The sequence below is a fragment of the Protopterus annectens genome, chromosome 16.part0 (assembly GCF_019279795.1).
Source record: "Protopterus annectens isolate FY-2018-M chromosome 16.part0, PAN1.0, whole genome shotgun sequence".
NCBI classification, from domain to species: domain Eukaryota; kingdom Metazoa; phylum Chordata; order Ceratodontiformes; family Protopteridae; genus Protopterus; species Protopterus annectens.
In genome coordinates, this window is record NC_056750.1 from 705,310,072 (window position 1) to 705,334,464 (window position 24,393).

The 24,393-nt window shown below is 36.1% G+C and overlaps 1 protein-coding gene across 1 annotated transcript in view; it reads left to right on the top strand.

Annotated features, from left to right (window-relative positions):
• Window positions 1-24,393, top strand: part of LOC122790319 (torsin-1A-like) — a 152,732-nt gene that overhangs the window by 59,805 nt on the left and 68,534 nt on the right. The window contains exon 3 of the mRNA XM_044057843.1: window positions 23,281-23,456. Within this exon, the coding sequence (XP_043913778.1) occupies window positions 23,281-23,456 (176 nt within the window). The remainder of the gene's footprint in view (window positions 1-23,280; window positions 23,457-24,393) is intronic.

A 24,393-nucleotide genomic window follows, 5' to 3' on the forward strand; every position in this document is an offset into this window, starting at 1 on the left:
ATCTTGATTCCTTTGCCAGTGTATCCAGTTAATTCAAGCCCCCTCTTGTCTATTGTCTGTATCCCAAATTGAAGTAATCCCTATTGACAGAATCTCATTTCTCCATTCCTGTGTTGGCTTAGTTCTAGAATAATTTCTTTTACTTTATGAATATAATATTTTGTTTGATTGTTGCTATTCTCTTTAAAGGTCTGCATCCAAAACCCAGACTCTCCTTATTTCTTGACCCCCCCCCCCACCATTTCTTCATCATCCCTTTCCACTTTGAATTACAGTTTTCTGCCTGTGCTATGTATAGGAGCCTTAACTGTATTGCTCTGAAATAACCTTCAAATTAGGTAATCATAGTCCACCTTACTCTAGTGGAAGAATTGGAAGAATCAGCTTATCCCACTTGACTGTTGCTATCCTCCCTTCCCAGATAAAATTCTTCAGCTCTTTATTAATTGCTATCCACAACTTCTCCTGTGTTTTTTAAAAATATGCCTGAACTGTGTATAAGACTAAAGGGACTAAAAACATTTTGATTGCTTGTATCTTACGATCCATATGAATATAACACAGCTTCCATTTTCTTTTTGTATTATCTTTTGTTTAGTCTCTTCCCACATATCCTTAGCTGCCACACTGGAATAATTTTTAATCCATATTCCTAAATACTTCATTTTATCATGCCCCCATAAATATGGATATCGCTGAACCAATTCATGAGTGGGCACATAATTTACCACTATTGCCTTTGTTTTAGCATCATTAATTTTGTATCACGAAAAAATTTTAAACTGTCTCAAAATGTTCCACAATGCTGTAATGTAAATTTCTGGTTTTATCAGATATAAAATAACAGCATCTGCAAACAGAGTCAGCTTTTCTTGACTACCATACCAACTATATCTTTGAATTTGTGAGTCGCTTATTTTCTTTGCCAATGGTTCTAAATATAATGCAAATAACAAAGGGGAAAGAGGACACCCCTGTTTGGTTTGTCTGTTCCAGCAAAAATTATCAGAGAAGACGCAACTCACTTTAATTTTTGTCTCCGATCCCGCATATATCCTCCCAATCAACTTTATAATTTTATCAGGGAAGTAAATGCCCCTGTTCATAAAGTCCCAGCTTACTCTGTCAAATGCTTTCTCTGCATCAAGATCCACCAATAACAGTGGTATTTTCTTACATTCTGCTTCCCTCTGGATCATCATTGTTCTGTTACTGTGTTCATGTGTTTGCTTCCCCACCACAAAACCACAGTTATCCATATCTATCAATTTTGGCATCATTTTGCCATTCGTTTAGCCATTATAGACATAAACACTTTATAATTATGGTTACAATGCTCCCAGTCTTGTCTTTGTTAGGCATACCAACATCAATGTATAGCTGTTGTGTTATGAAATCTTCAACCATTACATGTTTACTACATCACACTAATTTTTACCTTACTGGAATCCTTGTATTTCTTAATAGTACACTTGTAAAGTGTCTCATATAAATATTAAGCGGTTACCTTATTCAGGTATCTAGGGTACTTAGAGACAACAACTACCTCTGGAAATGGTTGGCATTATCAAAAAGTAGTAGAGAATCATCAGACAACCTATGTAGGAGATTCTAGAGGAATGAGAAGTGTACTAATTGGTTCTTTGAGAGAGTAGCCGATGTATGGAATAGACTGCCAAATTACATTAAATGAAGCACCAGTTTAGATATTTTTAAGAAGAGTATGGGCACTTATTATGGGAACTACTGTTTTGATATATCTGCAGGCTAGAAGGGCATTATTGCCCATGCTTGACATATTTGTATCTACTTATGTAAGAGCTCTGTCCACTCTTGTTTTACCCCTCATAATTTTTGATCTTATTCTCTTAACTCCTCTCACAAACTCATTCCCTTTTTCTCCTTACAAAAAGTCTACAGTTCAGTATATTGTTGTCCTGAGGTCCTGCCTTGGTCTTACATATTTAGTTTTCTAAAGTATCCATGATTCACACTCCTTGTCCACTCCCACTGGGTATGCATTGTACATTTGCATTCTTGCCTATATTTACCAAGCTGATCACTAAATATACTGACTAGAAGTTTTTTTTTTTAATTTTTTATTTATTTATTTATTCTTTGTTGATCAGTTTAGTCCCAAAAGGCTAGTAGCATCTTATCAGGAGAGACCTAAGGTGGTATTTCTACTTCTAGGGGAAATTTGGCCAAGGTATTGGTAAATTTCCCCTACTCTTTTCAATAGGTGCCACATGGATTTTTACATTCACTCGAACTACCACCTACACAAGCAAATGGGATCTCACCTTCATTTCTCATCTGAATGACGACACACACAGGAATGCAGCACCCCCAATGCTGCATTGCAGTGTCAACAGTAGAACCCACAGCCTTCTGATCTTCCACATATACCTCTATCATAAACTTGCATCTATACAATACATATACAATGCTCCCTCTCTTGTCTTTATTAGGCACACCAAACATCAAAGTATAGTTGTCATAGTGTAAATGTTGCTTGTATGAAATCTTCAAACATTACACGTTTACTATTGACACACGTACCTTTGTTTCTTCATTATCATACTAGTCCCTACATATTCCTGTATGTACATTCACTTCTGTGCCTATAATTTTTGCATTGTGGAAATTGTTAGTAAATTATGTGCCTCTTAGCTTGGGCTCATTTTGCAAGCATGAGACTCCATACTTTGAGTCCCACAACTTTGAAAATGTAATTACTTTTGGGGAAATATGCATAAAGTACGAAACTGCTGTATCTCTGGTAATTCCAATTTTCTGTGTACAGAGTCTTCACAGTTAGTGTGTACAAGTATTAGGAGGTATGAAGGAGCACCCCCTCATATTAAGTGTGCAGAAAGATTGCCTGCTTGCAAAAATACTGGTAGCATGCAACTGTAAATTTCTAAGTTTGTTTTTTTAGCACACCTCTTAGCTGTACTGATTTTCACAGACTGTCCAGATTTTAACCTCATATTTTTGGTTGGTTGCTCATAAAATGTAACCTTTGCTCCCCCCCCCTATTTTTTGGCTTTGTCCAGATTTTTTTGTGTTTATAAGCTGTGTGGTATGTTTTTAAGTGATAATCATGCTTACATTTTCAAAGCTGTGTGACTCATCATGTGGAGTCTCAGACTTCGACTTCTAATATGCTACCCTGGAGCTTTCTTCCTTGGCCTCCACTGAGAATGAATTCAGCCCATCTGGACCTCCTGAAGACAGAAAGTAAATGGTTAAATGAATGAACGAATCAATGAATTGAGGAATGAGTCTCTTGAGCTTTTCTCCCCAGGCTGGTATTGCAAATACATTCTGTCCAGTTAGACCTACCAGTCAACAAATTAAATAAATAAAGTAATTATTACACTAACCTGTATTAATTATTTGCAACAAGAAATTTACTGCTAGCCAACCAAGTGAATGTTCCGTAGCTGTACTTCTATATAACTAAAGATAATAAAAAATGGTAAGAACGGAGCAAAAGCGGAAGTATATAATGTTCAATTGTGATTTATTCTTCAATAAAAACAAGAAAAAACGGATAAGTGTGCTTTCGCTTATAGCTTCATCAGATCCGTAAATAAATATCAGTCATTCAAGGCATTTTATACAAAAATTCAAAATGATAAGTAGCCAATCCAGCTTCTACATCAATTAATACCTTAATATATATATATATATATGTGTATATATATATATGTATATATATGTGTGTGTATATATATATATATATATATATATATATATGTAAAAATGAATATAAGAAATGTATATATAAAAAACATATATAAAAAATATATATGTGCTATGAAAAATATATACATATGTATGTATCCTATTATAATGGCAACTTGGGTATAAAATCATATTTATCCTTTTAAAATTAATAGATGGTATAACTTCATAACCAAATAACTCAGTGCATGTAGAGATGGCATCTAAGTAAAAACATTGTTCTCTTATTATATAGTGCCCAAATACTCACATGCATATAGTAAATAATTTCCAGTATTGCATATATAAGACAATTGAAATAAACATAATAAAAAATAAAAAGCAATGTATTAGGAACAATCTATATTTTAATTTTTTATTATGTTTATTTCAATTGACAATTATTACAGAAAGGTGTGAGATTACACTATCTAAGTCAAATGGATATAAATAGAAAAATAAATGTAAAGAACAGAAAAATTGCAAAATTCTTTTGCTTACCTAAAATTCATAAAGATCTGAACCGACCACCTGGTCGGCCTATTGTGTCAGCTTTTGGATATTTTACTTATAATCTTTGCATCATGTTACATGAAATATTGATAAAGAAAGTTCTGTTGTTACCTTCTTATATACAAGATTCATATGATTTTCTAAGGAAAATAAAAGATATATATTGGGGTGAAAATATGTATTTTATTACGGTGGATGTAGAGAGTCTCTACACTAATATTTCCCATATTTTGGGCTTGGAAGCTATAAAATTCTTTTTGAATGATAGTCCTAAAACATATTATGTCCTGGAACTGGTGGAATTCTGCTTGAAAAATAATTTTTGAATTTAATGGCACTGTTTATAGACAAGTTACAGGTACTGCTATGGGGCAGCGTTTGCACCAGCCTATGCTAACCTGTTTATGGGGCTATTTGAAAATGAACATCTTTATAGGTTGCCTTTCTTTCAAAATAATGTTCTAAGGTATTTTAGATTTATTGATGACCTAATTTTCATTTGTCATGGGGATTGGGAGACATCAGATAATTTCATTGATGAATTAAATAATAACAGATTTGGTATAAAATTTAGTGACATACAAAAGGGAAATCAGGTTAATTTCTTGGATATTTCGCTTAGGGGCAATAATGGCTTTCCCATATATACTAGTATTCATAGAAAATTTGATGAAATAAGCTGGAAAATGTGGGGAGATAGTTGCCATCCCCCCCATACGTTGTCAGCCATCCCCTATGGGGAATTTTTGAGAATAAAAAGACTCAATTCTGATATTAATATGGCTTTTAGGAGGCCTATAAAGTGGCTGAGATATTTAAAAATAGAGGGTATAACCCAGATGATGTAGAAAATAGCTTGCATAGAGCCTTTAAACAGAGTAAGGGCACTACTAGACAAAATAACTATCAAAGGAACAATAAATATGGGACTGAACAGGAGAGAATGTTTTTTGTTACAAAGTACACTAACTTCTCTATGATTGGTAATAAAATCATTATGGAATATTGGAATTTTATTAAAAAGATATAACATCACTGAAAAATATAAAATTAATGACATCATATAGAAAGGGAAAAATATACAGGACTTTCTGATACACAGCATTTATAAAAAGCCTTGTACTAATGAATTAAATGTTGTGAAAATTTGGGAACATTCCCTTGTGGAAAATGTGCTATATGTAAACATGTTGTAAATGAAGTGAATAAAATAAATGGCAAAATTTTTGTTACAAAAGGCAAATATACATGTATGAGCAAAGGTGTTGTGTATGTCATATTCTGTGATTGTAACAAATATTATATTGGAGAAACAAAAGAATGCTAGCAGATAGGATAAAAGAACATATTAGAGATGTTAAAAATAATAAAATTACTAGTCCTATTGCTGAACATTTTAACTCAGTGCACCATGGAAATATTGAGAATATAAAAGTGTCTGTTCTGGAACATGTTCCATTATATTATAATGATGTTGATAGGCAAAAAATATGTTAAGACAAAAGGAATGCATTTTGATTATGAAATTTGGGACTTTGCATCCACATGGAATGAACAGAGAATGTAACTGGCAATGTCTTGTTTAAGACTATGACTTTAAATATATTTAAGCTATGTGATTTGATAGTTTAATTATGTAATTGATTGATTACTTGTTTTTTGTATATATTGCAAGTGTTTTATGAGTTTTACTGTTTTACTCTGTAAAGGCTGTTGGCCGAGGCGCTAGAGAAGGAACTGTTCAACTAAATAAATTTTATTGGAAGGTAGAGCTGGGACTCACTGATAGTCTTTGTTGTTTATATATATACATCTTGTTTGCTGTTGTTTGAATATGACAAGTGAGTCCATGTGCTCCTTTCCTAGAATATTTAGAGAGACTGGTATGGAGATGTTTAATCGGAATGGAGAAAATAGCAACCGTTCCAGTAATTTGCCTAATGACACTGGTACATCAATGATAAAGAATGCAGTACCAGAAGCTACAGGAGACTCAGGCTTTGGTATTATAAAGAAATGGGAAAATTCCAGGAAGAGAACTACTACCAATCCTTTTGCTATGGTAGGCAAAAAGAACATTATTTCAGATAATCCAGATGTACAGGACTTGTGTTCTAAATTTGAAAGATTGATTGTTAAAGAAACATCTACTTTCTATAATATTGGCAGTCTTGAAAGATATATTGAACTGGATATAACACCTAGAGGGTTAAGGTCTATTAAGAATCCATCAACACCATTTGACCTTACTAATGAAGTAGAAGTTAAATTTCATGAACGATGGATAGCAGCTGCACATCGGTGCAGTTTAGAATGGGTGTCAATTTTAATTGAAAGAGACAATATGAGAAAGACAAACTTGTAGTTGAAACTAAACAAGTTTGTGAACAACTGGTAAATATTACATCAAATTCTACATTAGAGAATTTCCTCTCAGGCATTAACACCAAATTAAATAGTTATGAAAAAGATCTGGTAGAAAGAAAAAATCTAAATTAACTAGAGACATTAGAGACTATGACCACAAGAGGGCGTTTGTATTTCCTAGCTTTCAAAGAAACAGGAGAAAGAGTGTCTCTTTTCAAAAAGGAAATCCTGCTTCAGAAAAATATGCCAGTAAGAACTTCCTGTCTGGTGAAAGTGGAGGGTCTTCATGGGAAGAAGATGACAGAGAAACTTTTCCTAGACTGCCAGTTGCAGCAAACCCAGAAGCATTTCATAAAACCTACTCAGAATCGAATGGACATTATACCAATACCAGGAAAAGGGGCTGAACAATCCAGAACGCCAGAGAGACTCGGGCGATGGACAACATAAGAAAGGTAGATGGACATAACTTACATAGTAATTATGTTGTTAACTTGTCCAGTTATAAACTAGACAAGATAGAAATGTCTGTTTTAGAGAAGGGTTTAAAATTTGTACCCACATGCTTACCTAAAAAGTATGAGGTTAAAACTGAATTGTTCCAACTATGCCGAAAAATGCATTTAAAGGAACACTTCTTTAGATTAAATAAAGCAACTGAGTTAGATACTAACTGTGATGTTTTACTTTCATTAGATAGTGAAACAGAAAGTGAAGAAAGTTTTTATTCATGTGCATCGGGTAGTGAAGATAAAAACAATGCTTATGACTTATTAAATACACATATGCTTAAAGATAATAACTATTTTTTACCTCCATGTAAAAATTCTAATATAGTACGTTTTGAATCTCTACTGAATACAATGTTAGAAAAGGAAATAGAGGGCTTTATGAATAAAAAGCATACTTATAATCTAACAAAATTGGAATGGGAAAAGTTGCAACAACTGAGTAAAACTGTAATATAGTCTTTAAACAAGCAGACAAAGGGGAAAATTAGTTATATTAAATTCTCATGATTATTATAGTATGTGTATGCAACATCTAGATAACAACAATGTATATTGTAAAACTAACATTAATCAGCTATGTCAAGCAGAAAAGGATTTTGAAAATTATTACAGAAAGGTGTGAGATTACACTATCTAAGTCAAATGGATATAAATAGAAAAATAAATGTAAAGAACAGAAAAATTGCAAAATTCTTTTGCTTACCTAAAATTCATAAAGATCTGAACCGACCACCTGGTCGGCCTATTGTGTCAGCTTTTGGATATTTTACTTATAATCTTTGCATCATGTTACATGAAATATTGATAAAGAAAGTTCTGTTGTTACCTTCTTATATACAAGATTCATATGATTTTCTAAGGAAAATAAAAGATATATATTGGGGTGAAAATATGTATTTTATTACGGTGGATGTAGAGAGTCTCTACACTAATATTTCCCATATTTTGGGCTTGGAAGCTATAAAATTCTTTTTGAATGATAGTCCTAAAACATATTATGTCCTGGAACTGGTGGAATTCTGCTTGAAAAATAATTTTTGAATTTAATGGCACTGTTTATAGACAAGTTACAGGTACTGCTATGGGGGCAGCGCTTGCACCAGCCTATGCTAACCTGTTTATGGGGCTATTTGAAAATGAACATCTTTATAGGTTGCCTTTCTTTCAAAATAATGTTCTAAGGTATTTTAGATTTATTGATGACCTAATTTTCATTTGTCATGGGGATTGAGAGACATCAGATAATTTCATTGATGAATTAAATAATAACAGATTTGGTATAAAATTTAGTGACATACAAAAGGGAAATCAGGTTAATTTCTTGGATATTTCGCTTAGGGGCAATAATGGCTTTCCCATATATACTAGTATTCATAGAAAATTTGATGAAATAAGCTGGAAAATGTGGGAGATAGTTGCCATCCCCCATACGTTGTCAGCCATCCCCTATGGGGAATTTTTGAGAATAAAAGACTCAATTCTGATATTAATATGGCTTTTAGGGAGGCCTATAAAGTGGCTGAGATATTTAAAAATAGAGGGTATAACCCAGATGATGTAGAAAATAGCTTGCATAGAGCCTTTAAACAGAGTAAGGGCACTACTAGACAAAATAACTATCAAAGGAACAATAAATATGGGACTGAACAGGAGAGAATGTTTTTTGTTACAAAGTACACTAACTTCTCTATGATTGGTAATAAAATCATTATGGAATATTGGAATTTTATTAAAAAGATATAACATCACTGAAAAATATAAAATTAATGACATCATATAGAAAGGGGAAAAATATACAGGACTTTCTGATACACAGCATTTATAAAAAGCCTTGTACTAATGAATTAAATGTTGTGAAAAATTTGGGAACATTCCCTTGTGGAAAATGTGCTATATGTAAACATGTTGTAAATGAAGTGAATAAAATAAATGGCAAAATTTTTGTTACAAAAGGCAAATATACATGTATGAGCAAAGGTGTTGTGTATGTCATATTCTGTGATTGTAACAAATATTATATTGGAGAAACAAAAAGAATGCTAGCAGATAGGATAAAGGAACATATTAGAGATGTTAAAAATAATAAAATTACTAGTCCTATTGCTGAACATTTTAACTCAGTGCACCATGGAAATATTGAGAATATAAAAGTGTCTGTTCTGGAACATGTTCCATTATATTATAATGATGTTGATAGGCAAAAAATATGTTAAGACAAAAGGAATGCATTTTGATTATGAAATTTGGGACTTTGCATCCACATGGAATGAACAGAGAATGTAACTGACAATGTCTTGTTTAAGACTATGACTTTAAATATATTTAAGCTATGTGATTTGATAGTTTAATTATGTAATTGATTGATTACTTGGTTTTTTGTATATATTGCAAGTGTTTTATGAGTTTTACTGTTTTACTCTGTAAAGGCTGTTGGCCGAGGCGCTAGAGAAGGAACTGTTCAACGAAATAAATTTTATTGGAAGGTAGAGCTGGGACTCACTGATAGTCTTTGTTGTTTATATATATACATCTTGTTTGCTGTTGTTTGAATATAACAAAAACACTGTCTGGAAACATTGTAATGCTTTGCTGGTGTCCACGAGCTCCTCAGCAGCCCCAGACCTCAGTCAGAAATAGTCATAGGAGGATAACGTGGACCCCAGTGAACAAGAAGATGAGTTAGTGACAGATGATGGTCAGCTGTGGAAAGCCAGAAAAATCATTTAAACAATTCTGGGGGCAATCTTTTGACAAATGAAGCACTTCTGATTTTGAAATATAAAGCATTAATATTAGGTTTTAAGAATTAAATTGACTGGTCAGTTTTGATTTAATGTAAGCGAAAATTATATCTATTTAGTTTATTTATTTATTTATTTAATGCGGAACTGTAGAGAACTGCAGCAGGAGAGGGGGTTATTATACTAGGGAGATAGGATAGGCTGCTCCACAGGAACAGCAACCTGGCCAACTCCTTACCAATTGACTCTCACCATGAAGCAAATTAGCTGATTGAGATTCATAGGAATGAGCACATGGACCATAAATCTCTCCCCTAACCCAAAGATAATCAGTTTCAACAACCTAAAGATAAATTGGTTAATCGGTTGCAAGTAGAGGATACATTGAGATAGGACCTACAGGAGGAGGATAATGAATTAAAAATGAATTAAATGAATTAAAAAAGGCAGCACAGTAGTAGACAAAGTCTTGATAACCAAAAGCCTCGAGAAGAGAGGTGCAGGCCATCCTATGCTGTTCAGGTAGGACTATTAACTACTTCCTTCCATAGATTCCTTAGAGTGATACCGATAACTAAACCAGTAGCTGAAACCAATTATTTTTGGTTTGAATTGTGGCATTACTCTCAGCAGTGGTATAGCCAAAACAAGTTGCATACCAGCCTCAAATGCATAATCAGTCAGGTATACTGTGCCTCGCTTCATATAATCAAATGATGTTTATCTCAAATCATGTATGCCCACATGAACAATGGCCACATTGTTTATATACTTGGGATGAAGGCACTTGAGTACCCCAGTGACCTGATGTGTTCTGGCACTTGAGGCATTGTTTTTTCATTGGTCAGCTTTATGAGTGGTGCATCTGTCTAACTATGGAGTCACCAATAATTAGGACATTTCTGGATGCAATGGCTAGTGCAAGAAACCTTAAGAGCTCAGGTATACCAACTTAGTGATCCTTATTTGTAGTGTATGTGTTGGACTGTGCCATTTGTGCAACTGGTGGAATATCTTTGTGCTGCTAAGGAATTTTATAGGTTCATATGTAAGTATTAGGCTAGCTGCCCCTGTGGGCTATTTTAAGCCCAGCCAGTTTCACTTTTTGTGCTCAAAATAACTTATCCCATTTGCTTATAGATTGGCCTTGGAAGCCTTTGTGGCTTAGGGAGGGATTTCTTAGGTACTTCAGTTTGTTTTTGAAATCCTAAGAACTAGCCCAATAATAGTCAGTGACTACCTGACCTGCTCAAAATCACACGGTAGGCACACGGGAACTGGAAGAATTAAACCCAGGACTGAGGATGAAGCTTGTTCTAACAAATAACATAGGCTCCGCCCACTGAAAGTTGTAGTGCACGCTTCCATATGTCCACTGGAAGCATACCTCTCAACTGTCTCTGAGTTGCAGGGACATCCCTGATTTTGACTCAAATTTTAGCCCTGTCCCTCTTAATCCCTCCTAAAATTGGTGACTTTTGAAGAATGTGTGGTGAATTATATTTAATAAATAATGGCAATAATTAGAGATATAGACTTATTTTATTTCAGAAACTGTTTATTAATTCACATTCTCTTGTTCTGTCAATGTCTCAAGTTAGTAGAACTAATATTTTAAGTGTCCCTGATTATTTTTGGATTTGTCCCTGATTCTGCTGATATTTGTCCCTGATTGGCTGAGAGCTATGACTGGAAGAAATGAGTTAAATGGGTGTTCATAACTCCTGAAGTATGGAACTGTACAATATGACTGGCACTGATGCTCCGTAGAAGTGTGGCACCTTAACACTAAGTGAATGACAGTGTAATACTATATAGGATTCTGGTTAGGTGGTATTGTGGGTATAATAGTGTTGTAGTAAAGTCACTGTGATACTATAGGATTGTGTTTTTGTGGCTCTGTGGAATAATAGGCTGGCACAGCATTACTGCAGAAATACAGAGCTCCACAAATGTGCTACTCAGAGAATGGCACTGACTAAAGTCACTCTCATACCATAGGCATGTGGTTTTGTGGGTCTGCATCACTGTGGTAGCAGTAATTTACATGCAAATATAGCCCACAGACTGGTGTTCAAACTGCAGACTTCTCTGTTACACAAATATCTATTTGCTTGCAGGGACACTTGTATAGAAAAATAAAAACATACTAAAGACACACTTGAGTGCACGGAATCAATTTTGACTGTGTACAACAAATACTATCTCAGAGCTGAAATTGGTTTAGTAACTGTCTCAGGCAAGGAGAAATAAGAAAGGAAGGGGGAGACCAAGGGTGACTTCCTTGAAGGCATGCAGTTCCAGTAAAGACAGGAGGATATAAATAATGAGAGTAACAAGTCTAGAAGAAGTGAAGAAAAAATATAAGAGAAATAGTCTGAGTAGTAGGAGTAAATGTCAGTGTCTATTAGTAAGTAGAGAGCGAAGGCTGACCAGCAGGATGTCAGTGGAGGAAGATTTAGACTATAAGGCTATTGCTTACAAACTAGAACACTGAAGCAGTTGTCTTCAGACTAGTCATTATGCAGGCTAAAATATACGCAGAAGACTGGAGGCCTCTAACACTTACTTAAAGCACAAGGCCAAAGGTGGTACACAGTTTGTTCTAATTGAATGGTGGTTGGATTGAATGGACTAAGACTGCCTATATGGATGCAAATTTGTTTGTGTATATCATAGGATCATAGTAGATTACCAGGCTATCGACCCAGAGGTCATTTAAGCCTAGCCATTTTATCCCAATGTAATACCATAGAAATGCTAATCAATACCCATGATTGCCTTTAGTGATGATTGCCCATGTCCAGGAGGATTGTGGGCTCTATCCCTAGTAAGAATTTACTGTGCCCCATCTATTCTTCCAGGATACTTTTGAACAGTGTCATAGATGTGCTGTTTTTCACATGAATTAGTAGCCTGTTCCAAGGACGCAGCAGTCACTTGGAGATAAATCTGTCCCATAGTGCTGTACAAACTTTTGAAGAAAAAGCAGGCTCCACAACGCTTCAAATGTTTGTACACCATTGGAGCCTGCTTTTTCTTCTCTATTTGGATATTGATTTGTTGACTCCACTTCATCATTTGGTTCATTTTTTTTTTACTTTTGTTTAGATAAATCTGCCCCGCCAGTATGTCCTATTTAAGTCACAGGCCATATTAAGATCCCTGGAACAGGTAGCCCTTGTCCTGTTTGATTTATGGATCTGCAGCAAGTTCATTAGTTTTGGGTCTTGAATTGCTCTGTAGGCCAGACATAAGTCTCCCCTAAGAAGTCTAAACAGTACAGAGTATAGTGTCAGGGACTTTGGTCGGTCTGTGTAAGGCACATGCTGGAGCCCCTTGATCTTCTTTGTTAGAAACATCTGTGGCCTCTCTCTAATTGCTGTAGTGCTACAGGACATGTCAAACTGGGTGTTATAATCAATTAAGGGCTGGATAAGTCCTGAGTATAGGGGGGTTATAGCTTCATTTGCTCTTGAGACAATTCCTTTATTAATCAAGTGTACAAACTAAAGCTGAAAACAGGCAAAAAAACAAACTACGAATCCAAAAACAAAGGCAGGAACCATAGACACATGGTGGTTGAAGTTAAGGTTACAGGTGACTTGTGATCCCAGCTTCCTTACCACTTCATGGGTATTACGGTATTATTGTTGATTTGATAGTGTGAGGGGCCATTGTTTGTGCTGAAGGGAGTGATGATGATTTCTTTGCATTCAGTTTGAGACTGTGACTAATACACCAGTCATTGGTTTGTGTGAGACCCTCCTGGAGTATGCTGACATAATTTGGGATTCAGTGATTGCAGTGTAGTTTGCAGTCATCTGCAAACTTGGTCAGCCACAACCCATTAGTTTTGACCTGAACTTCTCAGAAGTATATACCAAACAGTAGGGCGCTCAACATTGAACCCTGTAGCACCCCACTGGCAATAGGGTTGCTGGTTGATGTGGAGCCACCCACTTTGATAGTGTGTGTCTGGTTTGTGAGTCAGTTGTCAATCCATCTTACAACAAAGGTGCTTACATTCATTTTGCTAAGTTTATTGATAATGCTTGAATGTGGAATTATGCCAAAAACCTTTGCCAGGCCGAGGTATGCTGTGTGCACAGATTTTCCCTTGTCAGTGGCCCTGGTCACATTTTCAAAGGAATTCACCAGATTTAATAGGCAGGATCTGCCCTTCACTAAGCCAAATTGGGTAGGATCCAGAGTTTGGAGGTCATCTTTGTCTTTATTTATGAGGTCCATAATAATATGTTCCATGGCCTTACAGATGAGGCTGGTTAGGCTTATGGGTCTTTAATTCCCATAGTCTGTTGTTATGCCACCTTTGTGGAGGGGAATAACTGTTGCTGTTCTCCAAAAGGGTACTTAATGGTGATGCTAGTTCATGTTTTAGCCTGTTTAGAAGACGGGCTGGAATGTCATCTGGTCCCATAGAGGCTGTGTTTTTTTGCCTTGGACATCTGGTCCCATAGAGGCTGTGTTTTTTTGCCTTGGACAAGGCTTTGAGGTCCTGCTTTTCAGATATGTAGGGTCGGGGGGGAGTTTGGGGGAAGGTTTGTTGTAAGTTAGGAGGGGATAAAGGAGTGAAATCTTCACCAAATCTATCCACTAGCAGGTTTGCTCTCTCTGTGGGGTCAATGTGTGTGATACCATTGTCACTAGTTCTGCACATGCTTGGGTCCTACCCGTCAGGTTATGTACATAGCATTAAAAGGCCTTATGGTTATCCTTGGCTGTACTTGTTAAGTTTCTCTCAAAGGAGCCCTTGGAGGATTTGACAAGCTGTCTTATTTGCGTGTTGAGGCTGAAGAGGGTGCTTTTCTATTTTTGGGGCCTTGCCTTTGTTTTCTTGGACAGCAGCCTTTTGTATTTATTGTAAAGTTGGTAGATACTGGATGTCCACAGTGGCAACCTGTTTTCACTTGGGGCTCTGGATTTGATTCCTTCTGTTACGGCCAAGTTTATGTACTTATGCACGTGATTGTACAGGGCTTTAGGGTAAGCTTTGATGTAGTTACCACTTCCAGCTTGAGGTGGGGCTTGGAATGCATTTTTACCTTCACCTAGGAGGGTATAGTTTGCCTTGGTGAAGTTTTTTAGCCTGGTTTCACCCTTTGTGAGTTCTGGTGTTGGTGCCAATTCAAAGGTGACTGATTTGTGGTCAATTTTAACTAAAGAGGGTCTGATAGTTGCACCAGTGCATCTGTTTGACATGTTGTTGAGGACCAGATCCAGAATGTTTGTCCCCCTTGTTGGGGTATGCACAATTTGTTCCAGGGCACTTGAATTAACAAAGTCATGGATCTTTTGAGCTAGAAAATTAGGACTAGCGTAAGTTTGAAATCCTCCATAACTAGTGTATTTGGTAAAATTTGGATTGTCTCCAGTTTGATCAAGTAGGCTTCATGGGCATTGTGACCTATGGAGGGGATCTATAACTAGCTATGACTTGAATAGGGGTCTTGCCCATTGTAACCTGGACCTGGAGTAGCTCCATGGAGTTGTCCGGTCTAACTAGACGGGAGGTGAATTTATCTCTAATATAGGTTGAAACACTGCCTCTTTTGGTTTTCGCACATTCATTTTGTGGTCTAAAGGTGCAGAAGGCATTGTAGCCTTGCAAAGCCAGGGTACCCTCTGAGCCCTTGAACCAGGTTTTTGTGACTGCACAGACATCTACATCTTCTAGTTATAGAAGTGCTTCCAGGGGGTGCAGTTAAGATCCTAGCATTTAGTAGCATGACCTTTTATTTTGTTCTGATTGGTTAATTTCATGTATGTAATGTTTTCGAGACTTGCCTAAAAAAGGCACTATGGGGGAGGCAAGAGCCATTGCCAGAAGCCAAAAGCCTAGAGGTGTCAAGTCCAAACTGTCTGTAGCAAAGCAGCGAGGTTTTTTGACCATGGCTTGATAGGAACTGGATCCCCTTTGAATGACACCAAAAACTGAGTCAATTATTGAAACAATTGTCTTTTGTTTACACTTTGGCATCATTCTAGGTGAGGGTAGTATACTGCTTAAGGCTAGGGACATACCTGCGTGGGACACATACTCAGAGAGCTCAGACATGTCTCTCTTCATATAGTCTAGTGAGATACATCTCAGGTCATTCATACCAATATGAACTATGACAGAGTCATAATGGTACTTACTGAGAGACCTGACTGTATGGGTGATCTGGTGAATCCTGGCACTAGCCAGGCAGCTGACCGTGACTTTCTCCTTGTCCAGCCTTATGAATGGGATATCCATGTGTCTCATTATTTAGTCTCCAATGACAAGAAAATGTGAGTGTTATGTTTTACTGGCTTGGTGGGTGAGACACTGGTATTAATATGTGTCATGCGTGCTGTGGGGTCTGTGTTAGTTGTAGCTGTCTTGTGTTTTGGAGGTCTCTGGTGTTTTGGTAAGTTTTTTGAAAGAACCTCCACATATGTGGATTTACGTGTTTTATGTGTGCTATGTGTATGAGTAGTAGTATGTGTAAGAATAGTGGTACTGTAAGCAATTTAGTGCTGGGTGAGATGACAGCCTTCTCTGTGTTACTGTTTTGAGTGAGAGAAGCATGGATTCTAGATTCTTGGTGTAAATATATCTCTCACACTCTGTACTAGAGTGTGTTATTAGTAGAGGTTTGTCTGTATACATGAGGCAATTGCTACTCTGCCTCAAGAGACCCAAGTCAACAAGGTTGGCAGGAGAAATAAGGGTAGTCCACCTGTCCATAATGCTAGGTTGAAGACTGTTGTCACTAAGGGGTGGCTATTCAGAATCAAACACACAGGAGCTCAATGGATGGATATTTCTTCCTGGGTTTTAGGGAACATTTGATGAATTTAACTGTCTGGCTTTGGCACACAACTGAGCAGCAATGCAAGGTGCTGTGTGATGTGCAGACAAGCAGAAACCTGCTTAAATGCAGGGCCTAAATGCCAGAAGCTAAAAACTTGAAAACAAAACTTTAAAAAGATTCAAAAGGACCAATGATGAGGCTTATTCCCAAACATAGACCAGCCTCACTTTGCCAGACAGGTCCCAGTCAGCACAATTCTCTCACCAAAGTGCAGATAGGCCCTTTCCAATACAAGATGGCCTGGAAAATGTGCTCACAACAAAATATTTAAGTTTCCGGTGAACTTAAAGCACAAGGCTAGAGGTGGTACACCGTTAGTTCTAATTAAAGTGGTTAGATTGAATGGACTCAGACTGCCTATTTGGAAGAAGACTGCTGTGTGTATATTTAAGTTTCCAGTGAACTCTGTAACTCCCTTCCACCCTGCTAGAGAAAGGGAAGGAAGGAACTAAACACTACTTGCTGCCTTTAAAATAAACTACTAACAAGAAGTCTTTAGTATAACCTTAGAAATCCAGACACCCTGCAGCTACAAAGATCTGCCCATATACCCTGGCAAACAAAGAACAAAAGTCTTCTTCAGAACATCCCTGTAACCTGAAATGCTTCCCCAGACAAAAGACAAACACTAATGCTCTAACTCTTCTTCAAAAGCCCTTGAAAGCACATTTCCCTAGGAATTATGTGCAACTATTTTAAGGAACCAGGTTAGCTCTAGGGAATTGATGCCTAAGCTATCCTACTAAAGGTCACACTACACTCAGCAGTATGGAGACATAATGATACATACAAACAGCTACATAGCCATGGTAACTATGTAAATAACTAGTGGTAACAGCACTGCATATACTGCAGTGATTGTGCAAAATGTATGACACAAAAGGTAGCACCTTTGCCCTTGGTGCAGAAGGCTGTGAGTTCTATTTCCACACCAAGAAGATCGACACTGTGGTGTAGCATAAGAGGGGTGCTGCACTCCTGAGTGTGTCATCCTTTCAATGAAATATTAAAATTAGGTCCCATCTTCTTTGGTGGTAGCTCAGGTGGATGTAAGACATCCCATGGCACCTATTTAAAAGAGTAGGGGAAGTGGTCCAATGCCCTGTCCAAATTTCCCCTAGTAGTATAAATACCACGTTGAATCATCCCTGAAAGGGCTACTAGCCTAGTGGGACTAATCCAGTTAGTAAATGATAAATAAAATAAATAAGTGTAAAAAAACTAGCCTAGTGGGACTAACCCAGTTAGTAAATGATAAATAAAATAAATAAGTGCAAAAAAACAACTGTAATAGTTATTGAATTGTATTAGTTCTAGTGTATTTGTGTAGAATGTGATTTGTACAAATGTTCTTGTAAAAGTAGATGTATGGTAGCTTGCAAATTGTAAATATTAGTTTGAAATGTAAATTGAAATGTAATCTGGCAGTATTATTATGAAAAGTTATTGCCTCTTGTCCAGGATCATGAATTTAACTAGTCTTCGAATCAGTTCATTTACTTGGTTAGCAAACTGGAATAAATAAAGAAAACTAAAAATATTATCAGGAGGATTGTGAATCTGCTCCACCTGGTGATAGATGCTGCCCTCTGTTTCACAGAGTCATTATTGCTTTCTTGCTGCATCCATAGGGAATTTAAAACTAAAAGATTAGTTTAGCTAATCGGGTCAAAATACATAGACAACAAGAGCTTCTGTTAAAAACATAGCCATGGCCACAGCTTCTATTTTAATTTGAAACTTTAAGTCAAAAGGTTAGTAACTTCCATGTTTACATATGAACCAAGTTCTCCTACACATGCTCAGATCCACCACAAACACAGCACTGAAGAGACAGCCATGCCTCCCAGTCCAGAAGTGAAATAAAATAGAGTAGCCAATGCCCATGGCTATTGTAAACAAAATAGCCTATCCGTCAACTGAAAGCTTAAATACAGCAGAGCTTTGTTACTGTCAAAATACTGCAGGGAACAAAGAAAACACATACCAATACTAGCAATAATAAAACAGCACTATGCATACATCCATGTTTCTCAACCTACAAACATTGAAAATAGGTACAAAGGCCCTTAAAAAGTAAGTGCATCCAGACAAAAATCTGGTCATAACAAATAATTCTTCCTAATTCCAGTAAAAGAGTGGAATACTACTCAAAACATATATCCAAAAAACAGTGTGTGACAAAAGTGATGGAAATTAGAAGCACATTATCAAAGAGACAGTTTAAAATCTGTAGACATTGATGAAATGTATTGCAAAATTTTGCCACACAAGGTCATTTAGTTTTGCTTCTAAAAGAAAAGGTGTAAGATATGTGCCCTTTTTCTTTAAATTATTGATGCCACTAGTATGTTGGTCATGTAGTGTAGTCTTTGGTCTGCTAGAGAGCTCCAAAACTCATGTGTAATGAGGATCATCATCATCATCATCATCATCTTTCGGCTTTTCCCGTTAGGGGACGCCACAGCGGATCATCTCTTTCCATTTCTTCCTATCCTCTGCATCTTGCTCTGTCACACCAACCACCTGCATGTCCTCTCACCACATCCATAAACCTTATCTTAGGCCTTCCTCTTTTCCTCTTACCTGGCAGCTCCATCCTTAGCATCTTTTTCCCAATATACCCATCATCCCTCCTCAGCACATCCAAACCAACGCAATCTCGTCTCTCTTGCTTTGTCTCCAAACTGTCCAACATGAGCTGACCCTCTAAATATACTGATTCCTAATCCTATCCATCCTAGTCACACTGAGTGCAAATCTTAACATCTTTAACTCTGCCACATCCAGCTCTGATTCCTGCCTTTTTGCCAATGCCACTGTCTCCAACCCATATAACATAGCTGGTCTCACTACCCTCTTGTAGACCTTCCCTTTCACTCTTACTGGTACCTGTCTGTCACAAATCACTCCTGACACTCTTCTCCACCCATTCCATCCTGCCTGTACTCTCTTCTTTACCTCTCTTCCACATTCACCATTACTCTGAACTGTTGATCCCAAGCACTTAAACTCGTCCACCTTTACCAACTCTACTCCCTGTGTAATGAGGATACTATAGAAAATTATGTGAATGGATAAATCAAGCCTAAAAGCAGAGACTTACCTCACAAAATAGGTACATCATTTGCAGGAGTAAATGATGCCTGCAAATAGGTATGTTCCTCCAAAAAAAGGACAGTTGTGAGGTCTGCATACATCTCAGTTCCACGAGCAATTTAAAAAGTTCAGTTAATGATTATATCATGGGAATTAAACACTAGTCAACAATCTTGCATAAGAGCTTGCAGGGATGCTAAATATCTTCTTCTTCTTCTTTTAGCTTTTCCCGGTTAGGGGTCACCACAGTGGATCACCTGTCCACTCATGATTGGCAGTGGAGTTTTATGGTGTTGAGTTGCCATCCCGGCACCCAACCTTTCACAGAAGGCACACACACGCACACACTCACACCTAGGGCCAATTTAGAGTGTCCATTCCAGGGATGCTAAATATAATATTGTAAATCTGATAAAACCCAACATCAGCTTAGTGCATATGCACTTATGCTTAGATCTTGACAGTCAGTATTTCAGCTTAATCTACCTCAAAACTGAAACTGGTAGTGGTGCAACAAATGTGTTGCCATTATCTAACTTTTGTCAACCTGTTCTGTCTATCTAGGAATTTTAGAGGCTTAATGACTGATAGCTGACCTGGGTCAAAGGAATATGTTTTTTAGCTGCATGAATCTGTGAATCTTCAGCACTGAAAAATGCTATATGAAATAAAAACTAAAGATACCTGCATAAACTTTAGGTTGTCTTTCCCAATATATGAGGGGTGGGTGTAACATTCTGTGAGAGTCCGTGTATATATATATATATATATATATGTGTGTGTGTGTGTATATGTGTAGATGCCTGCTTGTATTTATGGTTATTTTTGCATAACCTTTTACCGGAAAAAGTATCAGAACATATTAGTTTTCATGCAATAAGCATTTTCTGTGTTTGATTAAACCTTTTACATTCTGCAAATGAAGTCCTGTCATTAAGATAAAAGTATACTATCAGTACTAAATAAAAATCCGCACTGTATTTAGGCAGAAGTAAAAGAAAGTAAACATGTAATAAACTGATTAGAAACTTACAAATTACTTTGGCTAACAGCCAATATCTGGAACTTATTACATTAAAACCAAACTGTCATTGCTGCATTCAGTTTACATGCCAACATAGTTTGAATTAAAACCTGATTAAATATGACGTTTTAAAATGGCATTGAACATAGAACCTGTGAAAAGAAAGAAAAGGTTATTCTCCATTTCTTTCTGTGTAAACCTTTCTTCTTCTCCTCTCCTCTGTTGAAAACAGGAACCCTGAAAGTCAAGAGGCTTTGCCTTTCACACAGAATGGAATGCATTATACAGTCTTTTTCCTCTGTACAAATGACTCTCTCCAGAGCTTTAAACTCAGTCTCTTGCAAAAAGAAATGAAGAATAGATTATTTCTTTGTATACTGTTCAGACACAGTTTAGTCTTTATGTGGGAGTAGAAGCACTGAAAACATTGACAGGCAGAATGCCGTCTTCTGTTTTAAATTACAACATATTTTCTTCTTTGGGCAAGTCAGAACAACAAAGATCATGTGAAGAACTCACACATGCTCTGTTGCTTACAGACTTTTAACCAGCTAAACTCTGTACTGCAAAAAAAGTCAAAGTCTGAAACTTTTCTTTTTTCTTTTTGTCAATAGTTGCAATGGCACAGTCTTGTCTTTTAAAGACAACTACTGAGAATGTTGAGAACATGTATTTGTCAATTTGTCTGTACCTTATTAGTTTCTATCTACACAACACTTAAAGATTACGTCTCATATTTTTCTAACACTGTTCCTGCCATTAGCAGACTTTAATTTATTGTTTTCTGTACCAGGCCATATAGCATGTCATGAATGCTCTTTAGAACTGAAAATAATTTATTAGCTTCTTATCTCAAAGAGAAATTTCATTTGAAAACTTAGATAGGTTCACTGTCCATGCATCTAATAACAAAATGCTGAAGTTGGTACCTCTAGTTCAGTTCCCTTTTCATGATGCATTCTTTCATGAGCTAATATCCTGCTGTGCTAGCCTCCCCATCTTCATATGTTGAAGATGCATCAGGATTTGTTCATTTTGGCTAGTTTGAAGAGCTGGGATACCTCTTTCTGTTTTGCCATTGTTTTCTCCCCTTCTTCTGCAGTTTTGACACAGTCAGATGATATGCTAGGTTCTTTTAGAAAAGCTGACTGAGCATGCCAGTGTAAAGAGGTTCCTTATTGCAGTCCATATTCAGTAAATTCGTGGGGCACAAAGCAATTCAAGGCAAAAATATTTATCAGAATATATTAGCAATACAGAGTGAAGTCTAACACAGACTAAGTAGACTAACATGGCAGAACTGCAAACACAAAATACATGGAGAAAGGTATTCTGTAAAATTCCTTCCGATCATAATTCACATATTTGATTGGTGGTAGAAATATGCAATTATTATTACAACTCTGTATATTTTCATCACAGTAAAATGTCCCCATGGTTTCATCCATATAATTACATAAACAAGGCTATATTTGTTATGGAAGAGAGAACAGAACAAGGTCATACTTTTATTTTATAACAAGGCAGTACTATGAGCCTTATCTAGCTTGCAACATACAGTCACTGTGAACATGTTTCTGGTCTGAAATACAGAAATCCATTTTGTCAGTTATAATGTCTGAAATAATTCTACTAGAGAAAATCAATTCTGTCACTTATATTTTTTGATATTTCAATATTGGCCTGACAAGGTTTGCTGCCATAACTAGTAATAATACCTACTACCATTCACATTGATAAAATGTGTAAAAATAAGAATGGCTGAAAAAAAAAACAAAATGTAAGGAAATTAATTAAAATTAATGAAAAGAAGCTAAACAGAAACCAGATGAAAACTAATCTAGTGGAATTGCAGAAATATAAAGTGAGACAGAAGAGATACAGGGACAAAGACATTGCATAACAGTTGTTGTATGGGTTAGTTCTCTCAGATTTAATGTGCTTAAGATAAGCTACTATAATGAACCAATGAGAGGCAATGGTAATACCATGTTATTTTTTTTGAAAAGTATTTAAACTCCTTCAATGCACTTTTCAACATTTTAATCTGCAATGACTTGCAGCTGGACATTATGCGGCTAGAATGCAGACCATGTGAGAAAGCTATGCCAATACTTGCACAAAAGGTTTAAGCCATATGTATGGGCTTATCAAAATAAAACAGATATATCTGGGAGTGAAAAGTGTAAAAGATATAAAATAGAAATTAATGAACAGACTTTGGATTAATTTATTTTAAACATAAAAATGTTACATTATCCTTGTAATTAGTAATTTTAAGACGCTATACTAAATGCACTATATGACTGTCCAAGCTGGTGGAACATCATTCTAACGAAGTTCTAAATTCTGCAGAAATATATTCAAGAACATATGTTGTACACAACAATAGTACAATAGTGATTTGTATTTTTTTCTTGTATCCCCAGAACCAGTTGCAGACGTGGGTTCATAGGAATGTCAGTTTATGTTCTCGATCCATCTTCATCTTTGATGAGATGGATAAGATGCCTGCAGGCCTCATTGATGCCATCAAGCCTTACTTAGATTATTATGATCAGATTGATGGAGTGTCCTTTCGGAAGTCTATCTTCATCTTTTTAAGGTAATAAAAAGTTTGATATAAATCATTTATTAAATTTTAAATAATTAGGTAGTTTCCAGCTAAAGAATATTTTCTGAAAACTAAATAAAGAATTGTTTCCAGGAACCTTTAAACCAAAAGGCATATTCCAGTCTAGTCATGTCTCATTTGGTGCCATTGAAGTAATTCCAGTTCGGGCAGGAACACCATGAAAGCCCCAAAGTAATTCCATTATTCACAACAGTGCAATGACAACTTTTAGATGATGGTAATTGTCATGACAAAAACTGATAGTATCTCAGTAATATCTTGTCCAATATGAGCTTTGCATGGAATATGTCTCAGAAACAACTTCAGAGGAAATGCCTTCAGCCTTACTTTTTAGTGATTTATTTGTTAGGTTATTTGTTTCAGTCACTCCTATTTCATATCAACAAAAAGTCATTTTCTGTTTTAAAATACATATAAATAAAAATAAGAAATGTATATTTTGTTACACTATATTACTAAATACACAAAAGCAAATGATTTGGCACTTTGGAAATTTAATTGGGACTAGCCTCAAATTTAAGGAAGAGATGCCTAATGAAAATAAAACTTGGTAGGACATGTCAGTAGTACTGATACAAACTAAGTATGTATACACACACACACACACACACACACACACACACACACACACACACATTTTATATATATATATATATATATATATATATGTGTGTGTGTGTATATATGTGTGTGTGTGTGTGTGTGTGTGTGTGTGTGTGTGTGTGTGTGTGTGTGTGTGTGTGTGTGTGTGTGTGTGTGTGTGTGTATATATATATATATATATATATATATATCTATATCTGTATATATATATATATATATCTATATCTATATATCTATATCTGTATATATATATATATATATATATATATATATACATATATGGGATCTGTACGGATCCCCGAAC